The sequence below is a fragment of the Malania oleifera genome, chromosome 9 (genome assembly GCF_029873635.1).
Source record: "Malania oleifera isolate guangnan ecotype guangnan chromosome 9, ASM2987363v1, whole genome shotgun sequence".
Classification (NCBI taxonomy): Eukaryota; Viridiplantae; Streptophyta; class Magnoliopsida; order Santalales; family Ximeniaceae; genus Malania; species Malania oleifera.
In genome coordinates, this window is record NC_080425.1 from 84,878,567 (window position 1) to 84,891,736 (window position 13,170).

General features: G+C 34.7%; 1 protein-coding gene across 1 annotated transcript in view; it reads left to right on the plus strand.

Annotated features, from left to right (window-relative positions):
• The window catches only part of LOC131164420 (myosin-17-like), a 49,839-nt gene that overhangs the window by 19,141 nt on the left and 17,528 nt on the right, over nt 1-13,170 (plus strand). Inside the window, exons 3-17 of the mRNA XM_058121596.1 lie at nt 6,175-6,318; nt 6,431-6,576; nt 6,680-6,836; nt 6,982-7,040; nt 9,155-9,314; nt 9,399-9,548; nt 9,634-9,770; nt 9,882-10,028; nt 10,136-10,237; nt 11,160-11,217; nt 11,315-11,416; nt 11,558-11,595; nt 11,767-11,893; nt 12,059-12,229; nt 12,994-13,125. Coding sequence (XP_057977579.1) covers nt 6,175-6,318; nt 6,431-6,576; nt 6,680-6,836; nt 6,982-7,040; nt 9,155-9,314; nt 9,399-9,548; nt 9,634-9,770; nt 9,882-10,028; nt 10,136-10,237; nt 11,160-11,217; nt 11,315-11,416; nt 11,558-11,595; nt 11,767-11,893; nt 12,059-12,229; nt 12,994-13,125 — 1,830 coding nt within the window. The remainder of the gene's footprint in view (nt 1-6,174; nt 6,319-6,430; nt 6,577-6,679; nt 6,837-6,981; nt 7,041-9,154; nt 9,315-9,398; nt 9,549-9,633; nt 9,771-9,881; nt 10,029-10,135; nt 10,238-11,159; nt 11,218-11,314; nt 11,417-11,557; nt 11,596-11,766; nt 11,894-12,058; nt 12,230-12,993; nt 13,126-13,170) is intronic.

Sequence of the window (13,170 nt, forward strand, 5' to 3'; positions counted from 1 at the left end):
GGCACATCTCATTTGATCATTAATAAAATAAAGCTTGAGAATATACACTCCTGGGTTGCTGAGCCTCAATTATCTATCAGAACCTAGCATAAACTTCATAAAGTTACTAGGAGAACTAATTCTGATCTTAAGTGTCAAGTACTTGCCAAAATTTATTTTTCAGCTTATAGATAAGAAAAAAAACACATAATTGTCATTGCAGTGTGCAGCGTGAAAGAATTAGTTTGACTGTCCCAATCCGAGGATCTCATTGCACAAGAAAGATATAAGAGAAAGTTCTTTAGGATATTTTTAAACTTAGACCACCAAAAATTTGTTCATTATGGATTTATTAATAAAAAGTCCTGCTGATGAAAAACCCGAACTTTCCTTAAACTTGAATTTATTAATAAAAATTCCTGCTGATGAAAAAACGCAACATCCATTAAACTTGAATTGTTACTGCTAAAAAAAGAATGTAAATAAGGACATGTCTAAATTGGCCTGACATTATGAGCTTTAAAGTTTAAACTGCTGCATACGGAAAGAAAAATGGACTTGAAATGGCATGGAACGACAACTGGGACAGTTTTATTTTTCCCTTTCTTGTCTGAAAGATTCTCAATCAACTAACTCCACACAATTGCTTTGGTGTACTACACTGCTAGTGTTCCAGGTAATCCAAATGATGTTTTGTGCATAATTCATGCTGGAGTAAACGAAAGATTGTGTCTGATGATGGTTTAATTTGGATAGAAAGAGAAGAGTTTTAAGAGGAGAAAAAAGTATGAGTACTGCAAGGATGAAAGGTCATCCTCTCTTCAGAAGACTTAAAAAAAAAAAAAAAAAGGAAAAAAAGAGGGGAAAAGAAAAACTCAAACCAACAAAGACAATATAGCTGAAATCCTGGGAAACCAAACCCCCTACAATAACCAAAAGAAAAGGCTCTTGAAGTGAGGATGGCAATCCTGTCCCAAAACAATTGAAGAGGTATATATTAACCACTGAAAACACTAGCATTCCTCTCAAACCAAATACCCCAAACATCACGCAGAGCGCACATACTACAATCTTCTAGTATCCTTGTGCTGATGAAACTTCTAAAAGAAATCAACAAGGGCCTCCAAGGAAATCGAAGACGCCCAAAACACACAACAATCTGAAATTTTTTTTTGATAAAATACTAGTTTTTGAACAAGGTAATAATAAATTAGAATTAGACTTATAACAAATATATCACATTACACAAACACACACACAGTGACAATCAAATGTGCACTAAAAGGTTTGCAAGAAAATGCCTTAGAACCATCCAAAAGTGCATATCCTGGAATGCCTACTGGAAGAACACTGAAAAGAAATCAGCAAAGTAAGTAACAAGGGAAGTTCCCCAGCCTCCCGATCATTAAAGTTTCGAGATAAATGAAAGTTGCAAGAAACACAATCCCCATCAAGAAGAAGAAGAACAACAAACACATCAAACCTAGCCTTAAGTCCCATTAGTTGGGGTCGGCTACATGAATCCTTTTCCGCCAATTTACACGATCATGGGAAATTTCCTATGACAAATTCAGGGCTATTAAATTCTTACTATCTCATTCTAAGTTTTTTTAGATCTACCCCTATCTTTTTCTACTGCCCCTCATAGTAACTAGCTCACTCCTTACTAGTGCACTATTTGGCCTATGTTGCACATGTTTAAACTATCTTATCCACCCCTCCCTTATCTAGAGGAGATACGTGTAACTTATCATGAATATGTTCATTCCATAATTTATCTTTTAATGTTAGACTACTCTCCCACCTTAACATTCTTATCTCAACATCTTTTACTTCTTGGATATATTGCTTCTTAGTTGCTCAACATTTTGGTCCATATAGCGTAGCTGGTCTTACAGCCATTCTATAGAACTTCCCTTTTAATTTTAAGGGTATTATATGATCACATAGCACAATCAAAGCACTTCAGCTCTTTACCCAACCTGCTTTAACTCTTTTTTACATCACCTTCATTTTTTTCCTTCAACTTGCTAAATAGATCCAAGGTATCAAAATCTACTAGTGCTTAGGGCTGCAAACGAACTGAGCCAAACCAAGCTCTAGCATGCTCAAGCTTGGCTTGGTAGAGATAAAGTTCGGCTCAAGCTCAGGCTCGGGCTTGGCTTGGTTTGAGCTCAGAAAGTTGGGCTCTAGCTCGGGCTTGGCTCATTTGCAGGCTCGAGTTTGGGGTCGAGCTTGGACTTAGGTTGAAATTTTATAAATGACCTAATAATAAAATTTTCATCCACCTATTTTGTTCGGGTCATAATATGCGTCTTTCTCCTTGGGCAATTGGGCTAGTATTGGACCTTGGGATTGGGCCAACTTAATGAGTCTATTAACAAGCTCATTATATAGCTCCTTAACGAGAGTAATAAACGAGCTCATTCGAGCCAATTATCGAGCTACTCGCAAGCCGAAATGATCTTAGCACAACTATGCTCACACTTGTCTCATTTACAAACTAAGCCTAAAAATTAGGCTTGGGACTTTATCATTTAGATAATAAACAAGCTCGAACGAGCCCTTACTGAGCTGAGCTCCCGAGCCATTGACAAACGGCTTGGTTCGTTTGCAGCTCTACTAGTGCTATTGATTTCTTAACCGTCAAGTTCAATCTTTTCTCAAATATTCCTCGTGCTATAATTGATATTATATTTCATATATTTTGTCTTATTTCTACTTATGCTAAACCTCTAGATTCAAAAGCTTTTGTCCATAATTCTAACTTAGATTCTGCTCCTCCCCTAGTCTCATCAATGAAGACAATATCATCACTAGAGCAAAAATATAAGGACTCAAAGCAAATCCTTGATGTACACTTATTGTGATTGGAAATTCCCTAGCATCTCCACTTGTAGTCCTAATTCTAATCATTACTCTATCATGCATATCCTTAATGACATTAGAATACCTATGACACTTGTAGTCCTAATTCTAGTCCCGATTCAATCTCTTATTGTTTCCCATAGTTTTATTGTATGCCTAAAAAGTTTAATTCCACAATAGTTGTTACAATTTTGTATATCTCCTTTATTTTTGTATATTGGTATCAACGTGCTTTTCCTTCATTCATCTAGCATTTTTGTAGTTTTTATGATTGTGTTAAATAAATTAGTCAACTTTATAATTCCATTATCACCTAGGCATTTCCAAAATTCAATTGGGATGTTATCTAGTATTATAGATTCTCATTTTTCATCTTTTTTAATGCAAGCTTAACTTCATGAATTCTAATTTTGTGAATAAATCTTATATTTTTAGCGTTCTTCTCATTTGTTAATTCTAAATTGAGGCCATCTATTTGATTTTCATTAAATAGCTTATTAAGCCTTCTTTCTTTTATGTCTTCTTTGTTAACCAAGACAATATCATCCTCACTTTTATACATTTTACATTACCTGAGTCCTTACTCTCTCTTTCTCTAGCTCTAGCAAGTTAAATATGTCTCGTTCCCCTTCTTTTGTATTTAATCTAGCATATACATTATTATATGATCTATGCTTAGCTTCACTAATGACCTTTTTATGTATCTTTTCTTCTCTCTTTATATTTTTCAAGTTTTCCATGTTTCTACATTTTTTTCATGTTTTATACCAAATTCTTGTTGATTCACCTAAATTCTCTTTTGATATCCTTTTTAAGAGCAAGCTATCCTACTCCAAAGTGTGTTTGTGTTTGCATCATCTCCTATTGTCCAATCACCATCTTTGATTATTTTATTTTTAAATTTTATTATATTTTCTCCTTTAGGTTTCACCACCTAGTTCTTTTGTACGGATTTATATTACCCTTTCACTTCCATTTTTTAATACATATATCTAACAATAAAACTCTATGTTGCGTAATTAACCTTTCACTTGGGATGATTTTACTATCCTTACATGCTAATCAATCTACCCTCCTAGTTAAGAAAAAATCTGCTGGACTTTTACTTTGTCCACTTTTGAAGGTTATTAAGTGTTCTTCTCTCTTCTTAGAGGAAATATTCATTGTAATAAGATTATATGACATGGCAAAGTCTAAAAATCATACTACCAAACTCGTTTTTTATCCATATTCATGTTCTCCATGTATCTTCTCATGCCCTTTATTATCCTTCCCAATGTGTCATTCAATAAGCTCCAATGAATGTATTCTCAGTCTCTGATATCTCTTGAATATTACTATTCATGTCTTCCGAATATTGCCTCTTAATTTTTTTGCTAAGCCTATTTGAGGAGCATAAGTATTGGTTTCATTTATTATCTCTTGACCAGATGAATTATTAACCAAAAAAGAAAAGGAAATATACGCATTAGTAACAGTAGTAAGGAGAAAAAGAGAAGAGAAAGCAAGAGAAAAGAAGTTGTTCCTGTACCAAAAATGAAACCGATATCCTGCAAAACTAAATTTAATTTTACAAAATTAACTTCTTATAGGAAGCAATGCAACCATTTTCTTCATTCATTTAGCATGTTTTTATGGTGTGAATCCTTTTCTCTTTCACTTTTAGATTTAGAAAAGTAAGATTCCTCCAAAGTAAAAGCTTTCACTTGGACTGCAGATCTTAACAGGTTCAACATTAATGACTTCTATCAGATAAAACCTACTAAAGCTCTTTCTCCTAATGCATGTGTTTTACTATCGGAGTGGGAAGACTTTTTCCCTTTTATTTTCACACCTCTCTTAGAGCCTCTCAAATAACATGTTGGTGTTCTTAGTGGACATTGGTTTCATGAGAGCTTTTTTCTTATTTGTTTAGGGGTTTTGGGGAAACAGGAGAGCAAGTCTCTTTGGATAGATGTGGTTTTTGCAGTTAATTGGTGTATTTGTTTGGGGCATAATGTAAGAATCTTCGAGGGATTGGTGACTCCTGCAACAATAGTTTGAATTAGGTTGGTTTTCTTGCTTTTTTGTGGTCCTCCGCTGATGGACTTTGAAGAGAGGTTTCTCATACTGATTTACCTAGAGACTGGAGAGCTATTGATCTTCTAGTGCTTTAGTTTTTCCTATCTTTGTTGTTTATTTTTTTTTTTTTGCTTTTTTGTGTGTGTTTTTAGTTTTATTTTTTTTCTGGAGGATGCCTCATCCTCCCTTTAGTATTTCATTCTTCTGAATAAACATCATTGTTTATAAATAAAAAGGCTCATTACTTCCCGACACACTAAATAATTGCTTCCTTCACCATCCCTTGATCAAAGGAAACCCCTCATCACACAATCCACCCGAGCAGTAATTGGATTTTGAAAGAAGGAACAGAGAGTAAAGGGGAATCAAAGAGAGAGAATCCAGGACCGAAGTTATCCAGTCACCAAAGAGAAAAAGCTTCTTTCTGTATCTAGATGCTTGGAAACTCTAGCAACCAAGGATTCTTGAAATGGACAACCAAGAATTACCACCCAATGGGTCACCTAGATAGTCATAGGCTACTTCACAACCCCAGAACCCACCAGAGAAGCAAACTCAAAAGCAGCATTGCAGCTCAAATTAATGGTGCATAAACAACATTTATTCATAGCAGTTGTGCTTGTTGATGCTCTTAACCATAAAGTTTGGGTAATGGGCATCCTTTTTGAATTTCCCTGTAGATCACCTGTCCGCTATGATGCTACATCTTTAATTTGTAATCCTACAATGTGTCTGCAACATTGTGCTAGTTTGGTTATAAAAGTTAAAATAATGTCCAATTCGAGGCTTCATGAATGTCTTGAAATGACTACTTGTGCTCCATGGCTATATTGCTAGCTTTTACCAATAGCTAACTGTACCAATATGTTCATCCGTCATCTTCATTGTATAATTTGGTCACAGAGCCACATTTTAGATGAATATTAAGTCAAACATTATAATTTATTTATTTTTTTGGCCAAGCTGTTCAATTCTCAGCTATATTTTCGTATGTATATACATAGCATTAAAATGACCCAATTATATAACTACATGTGGAGTAAATTTCATATCATTTTTTAAATAATTGTTTATTTTATTGTTATCGTGAAATTCATCCATGCCTTTTATTTGTTTGTCAATATAAAATCTTGGACAAGTTTTCCAGCTATGGAGAGTTTCATTGTTTATTTATGTTTTGTTACAGTAATCTCAACATTTTAATATTTTTATTTCATAAATTATGTGTTTATATGGTTCTGTTTTTTGGCCTACAACTTTGTACAGATGGTTGCAAATATATCCAAACTATTTCCAAAGGATACTGAAGCTCCACCTGGTGGCGTTGATGACATGACAAAACTTTCATATTTGCATGAACCTGGAGTTTTGCAGAACTTGGCCACTAGATATGAACTCAACGAAATATACGTGAGTTAATTAATTTACTTATTTCTTTTTAGTCTTACAAAATTTGACAATGCTAGCATTAAGAAATAAGATAGTAGAACATCCTCATGATGCCAATGCTTTACCTTCCCAGACGTACACTGGCAATATTCTGATTGCAGTTAATCCATTTCAAAGACTACCTCATCTCTATGATACGCACATGATGGAACAATATAAAGGAGCAGCTTTTGGAGAGTTAAGTCCTCATGTTTTTGCAGTTGCAGATGTTGCATACAGGTGAATTTCAGTTCATCTGTTTGATGGTTGTTTTTTTGGTTTGATGCTGAGATTTCCTTTTGGCTTAGTTTTCACTTGTATGTGCTACTGCATGGGCAAATAGGGCAATGATTAATGAAGGAAAGAGCAATTCAATTCTGGTTAGTGGGGAAAGTGGTGCTGGTAAAACTGAGACAACAAAGATGCTTATGAGGTATCTTGCATACTTGGGTGGGCGAGCTGGAGTTGAGGGAAGAACAGTGGAACAGCAAGTTCTGGAGGTGAGTGAAAATTATCTCTGTATGTACTGTATTTGTAAATTGCACTTTTTTTCTGTGAGGACATGTTCTTTGTACTTTCTTGAGAAGGAAATGGATTTGGATTGATGTCCATGGTATTGTTACTGTTTGTTGATGATGATTGCAGTCGAATCCAGTTCTTGAAGCATTTGGCAATGCTAAAACTGTCAGGAACAACAACTCAAGGTGTGTAATAAATTTGCAGGATGCTTTTCCATTTAGATTCATTAGTTTTGATATGACTTTGAAAATCATAAAGACAAAAGGAATTTGGTATAAAACGTGGCAAAAATGTAGAAACAGAGATAACTTTGAAAAATATAAAGAGGCAAAAAAAGATGCAAAAAGGGCCGTTAGTGAAGCTAAATATAGATCATTTAATAGTTTGTATGATAGATTAGGTACAAAAGAAGGGGAAAAAGATATATTTAAACTTGTTAAAGCTAGAGAAAGGAAGAGCAAGGACTTAGGAAATGTAAAATGCATAAAAAGTGAGGATGATATTGTCTTGGTTAAGGATGAAGATATTAAAGAAAGATGGTGAAGTTATTTTAGTAAGTTGTTTAACGAAAACCAAATAGAAGGCTTAAATTTAGAGTTGTCAAATGAGGAAAAAACTAAAAATATAAGATTTATTCGCAAAATTAGAAAGTTTGCACTAAAAATGATAAAAAATGGGAAAGCTATGGGACTAGATAACATCCCAATTGAAGTTTGGAAATGCTTGGGTGATAACGGAAATATATGGTTAACTAATTTATTTAATACAATTGTAAAAACTAAGAAAATGTCAGATGAATGGAGGAAAAACACTTTAATACCTATATATAAAAATAAAGGAGATATTCAAAATTGTAATAACTATTGTGGAATTAAACTTATGAGTCATACGATGAAATTATGGGAAAGAGTTGTTGAACAAAGATTAAGGTTAGAAACGAAGATCTCAGAAAATCAATTTGGTTTTATGCCTGGGAGATCTACCACAGAAGCTATTTATCTTTTAAGAAGATTAATGGAAAAGTTTAGGGAAAAGAAGAAGGACTTGCATGTGATATTTATTGACCTTGAGAAAGTATATGATAGGATACCTAGGGAAGTTCTATGGTGGGTTTTAGAAAAAAAGGGTTTGTAGGTATACTGATGTTATTAAGGATATGTACGATGGAGTAATGATTAGTGTAAGGACTATAGATGGAAAAACTAGAGAATTTCCAATTACCATAGGTGTATATCAAGGATCTGCTTTGAGTCCTTATCTTTTTGCTTTAGTGATGGACCAATTGACTAAGAGTATTCAAAAGGAAGTTCCATGGTGTATGTTGTTTGCAGATGATATTTTATTAATTGATGAAACTAGGGATGGAGTAGAGGCTGAGTTAGAATTATGGAGAGAAGCTTTGGAATCTAGAGGCTTTAGGATAAGTAGAAATAAAACAGAATATATGAAATGTAATTTTAGTAATGATAGGAGGAATATTGGAGACAAAGTTAAACTTGATGATAAAGAAATAAATAGCACTTGTAGATTTCGATACCTTGGATCTATTATGCAAGCTGAATGAGAAATTGAAGATGATGTAATGTATAGAGTTAAAGCAGGTTGGGTAAAATGGAGAAGTGCTTCAAGTGTGCTATGTGATCGTAGAATACCCTTAAAATTGAAAGGGAAGTTTTATAGGACAGCTATACGATCAGCTATGCTATATGGATCGGAATGTTGGGCGACGAAGAAACATAATATCCAAAAAGTAAAAGTTGCCTAGATAAGGATGCTTAGATGGATGAGTGGTATAACATTGAAAGATAAATTAAGGAATGAACATATTCGTGGTAAGTTAGGTGTAACTCATATAGAAGATAAGATAAGGTAGGGACACTCAGTTGGTATGGACACTTACAACGTAGGCCTTATAGTGCACCTGTGAGGAAGAGTGACTTAGTTACTGTGTAGGGTAGTAGAAGGGGTAGGGGTAGACCTAAAATAACTTGGGAGGAGATAGTGAGTAAGGATTTAATATCCTTGAATCTATCAAAAGAAATGGTCCATGATCGCATAAATTGGCGGAAAATAATTCATATAACCGACCCCACTTAGTGGGACTAAGGTTTGGTTTTGTTGTTGTTGTTGTAGTTTTGATATGACAATTTTGTAGCTTGTTCAAAGTAGAATTTATATGATCAATTTGATTTCATTTATTACTCAATCATGCAAATATATGAAGTTATCTTGTTCAAAGAGCTTATTATGTTTTTTATTTTCTGTTTTTTTAAATGTTCATTATGGTATTGCAATGCAGTCGTTTTGGTAAATTTGTTGAACTCCAATTTGACAAGAATGGGAGGATATCTGGGGCAGCTGTCAGAACTTATCTGCTTGAAAGGTCTCGTGTTTGCCAAATTTCTGATCCTGAGAGGAACTACCATTGCTTTTACCTTCTTTGTGCTGCACCACCTGAGGTATTTTTGATCCTTTTTCTTTCAGACACTCTTGCTTTATACCATTAGTGATTAGGTTCAAGTAATTTTTCAAAATATTTGCAGGAGATTGAGAGATATAAGTTGAGGAACCCAAAATCTTTCCATTATTTAAACCAATCAAATTGCTATGAGCTAGATGGTATAAATGATGCTCATGAATATCTTGCAACCAGAAGAGCTATGGACATAGTTGGAATAAGTGAGCAAGAACAGGTCTGTTCTTCTGTAGTTTTATTGCAACACATGCTTCCTGTTATGGTTCTATTTGATTTCTGATCTTATGTATGGTTCACATCAGGAAGCCATCTTCAGGGTTGTAGCAGCAATTCTTCATCTTGGTAATATTTGCTTTGCAAAGGGAAAGGAGATAGATTCCTCAGTGATTAAGGATGAACAGTCCAGATTCCATCTTAATATGACAGCTGAACTTCTTAGGTATGTAGCACGTACATTCCACTTCTCAGACTTCAGAGTGTTGTTTCTCATCTAATTCCGATGGTTGTTCCTTAGAACCATTTTCTGTTATTAATTGTAATCATTGGGTAGATGTGATGCCCAGAGCTTGGAAGATGCCCTAATTAAACGTGTAATGGTGACCCCAGAAGAAGTTATTACAAGAACTCTTGACCCTGTTAATGCAGTTGGTAGCAGGGATGCTTTGGCTAAAACGATATACTCTCGCTTATTTGATTGGTAATCGTAGAACCAAACCTTTCCTGAACTTCTTCCGGTTATTGAGGTTTAGGACTGCTCTTTGATTGTGTGTCACAATATAACGTGTTTTCTTATGTTGGTGACAGGATTGTAGATAAAATTAATGTTTCAATTGGGCAGGATCCAAACTCGAAGTCCTTAATTGGAGTTCTTGATATCTATGGATTTGAAAGTTTTAAGTGCAACAGGTAAGCAACTAATTGAGGCACCTGTTTCTCAAATTACCAGGGCAAGTTGTCTTCCAATTCCTGATTCTCCCTCTAATATGTCTATTTTTGTGTCTCTTTTTATTTCTTTATTTGTTGCTTAATGTAACAGTCTTGCGTCGAACTCCAATGAGGTATTGTCCGCTTTGGCCCACTGGCCTCACGAGTTTGTCCTATAAAAGGCACCTCACATAGTCGGAGCCCCAACCATCCTTATAAGCCCAAGATATCCCTAGTACACATCCGATGTGCATGCAAGTTATGCATGAGCATAGAGAATGTATGTGTTAAGGCATTTGGTGAGAATGGTGACTCATAGAACATGTCAAAACCTGCCAACAATATGCAGTTCTTGGTGAGCTCCATATAGTGAATCATCCTAAAGTCCATTTAATCTTGACTAAGTTGTTCCTAAGTCTATTTATGATAATTGGCATAAATAAACCTAGTAAATATATATATATATATATATATATATATTTAAAAGGGTATAACATGTAGTGCACAAGGATCCCACACCATCAGGGTTCTGGGGAGGGCAAGATGCGTGCAGTCTTACCTTCATGTATGGAGAGACTGTTTCCATGATTTGAACATCTGGTCCCAAGTTTTATTTTTTTGATGTCTTGAGTGTGTATTTTGACCAGGAGGTAAGAAAATTTATTGGCATGCTGTCAACACAGGCAATGAATCATCACAATCAAATAAAAACTGATAGTGTCCTTGTGTCCACAAATATTGCTTGTTACCCTCTACACTCTTCACTTGCAACATATAAGCACATGCACACTCGCATACAAAAACAAACATACATGGGGTGAGTCATTGCATACTCTGACCTAGAAATACTAACTTGACTTATTTTTTGTCTGGTTCTGTGCTTACTCATTTTCATATTGAACAGTTTTGAGCAGTTCTGCATCAATTTTACAAATGAGAAACTGCAGCAGCACTTTAATCAGGTTGGCTTATTCCAGTGATGAGCTTGTACTTTGCTTTAGGGACTGTATTGAGAATTTCGGACTAAATGTAGGTTCTTTCCTTGATTGGATGTTTCAGCATGTCTTTAAAATGGAGCAGGAGGAGTATACCAAAGAAGAGATAAATTGGAGCTACATTGAGTTTGTTGACAACCAAGATGTGTTGGATTTAATTGAGAAGGTTTCTTGTTGTGTCTGTTGTCTTATTTGACTTCCCAATTGTAGCATTTCATGTTTTCCTTATTTTTTATTTTTAAAAAATTTAGAGTATAATTATTAGAAAGTGCACTTACATTATGGTTTTCTATTCTGTCTTCAACAGAAACCTGGGGGCATTATTGCACTTCTAGATGAAGCCTGGTATGCTGCTGTTGATTGACTAGGATTGTTAATCTCTGCCTTTTTTAATTATTGAGTTTTTTGGCATTCTCTAACTACTGGTTCATTCATTTGTATGATCTATTGCTTTTCGTTATTGGTCATGGAATTTACCAACAATGCTACTCGTATATGCCTGGTTCTTTGTTGCAGCATGTTTCCTAAGTCTACACACGAGACATTTGCACAGAAATTGTACCAGACATTTAAAAATAATAAGCGGTTCATTAAACCAAAGCTTTCTCGGACTGATTTTACCATATCACACTATGCAGGAGAGGTAAACATGTGCCTGTGAAAATTGATTGTGCAAATGTATATTGTGTCTGTGAGAATTGAATTTTTTTTTTTTTTTCTAATTTTTACTTTTTGTGTTGGATGGGAGGAGTGAGGGGCTTTCCAAATTATTATTTTGATCCTTCAAGTTTCAAGCTGATCCGTTTAGGTACCTTATCAAGCTGATCTGTTTTTGGACAAAAACAAAGATTATGTGGTGGCTGAACATCAAGCTCTATTGACTGCCTCAAATTGCTCCTTCGTGGCCAGTCTATTTCCTCCGCTTCCTGAGGAATCGTCAAAGTCATCAAAATTTTCTTCCATTGGATCGCGCTTTAAGGTAATGTTTACTTATCTTTTTAATTCCTCCTGTTCAAGCAAATGCATAGTGTGAAGCTTAAGTATGTAACATACATCAGCATTGGTGGGTTTGCTGTCCATGCCTTCCTATTGTCTGTCTTATCTTGGCAATGTAATTGTACGTTTCCTATTTGTTCTGTATTTTTGAGATGGCCCATATTTTTTTGAGCAATTACCAGGTTTGTAAGCAGAATAATCTTATGTGGTTATTATAACAATAATCTCAGGATGCTTTGATACTGTTTCAGCACCAATTTATATTTTTCCTTGTCACAGAATCTTTTTTATGCCTTGGGCAACTTGGTATATGAGCCTTTACATCTCAGTTTTGTATCTCAATTTGTGAAACTTTACATGTAAGTTTTGGACATGAGTTGCCATTTTAATCTCATTACTTTTCCTTTCTACATATTAACATTCTGGTCTATTTACACAAGAAAAGGCAATAATTCCTGTCTTGATTTGCTTAGTTGTTATTCTTCATACATGGACCAATATTTTTGGTCTATGGAACAGTTTTACCTGTTTGGTTATGAATTTTACTATTTCTGATCAAAATAGAATGTGGTGATTGATTTCTTCATTTTGGGTGCCAGTCTAACAAAATCAAGGCCTACAGTTGGCTGATAGAATTTAGCCATTTCCTTATTCCTTTTTGCATTTTTATTTGGAATTCCTTATTCCTTATTTCTGAGCGCTGATTTTGTGAATGACTTGTTCAAATTAACTTTAAATACATTACAGCTGCAACTTCAATCCTTGATGGAGACATTAAATGCCACAGAACCTCACTACATCAGATGTGTGAAGCCAAATAATGTCCTGAAGCCCGCTATTTTTGAGAATTTTAATGTCATCCAGCAATTGCGTTGTGGTGTGAGTATATTCTGGTTATGATGTGCTTTGTTTTTTAAACCTATA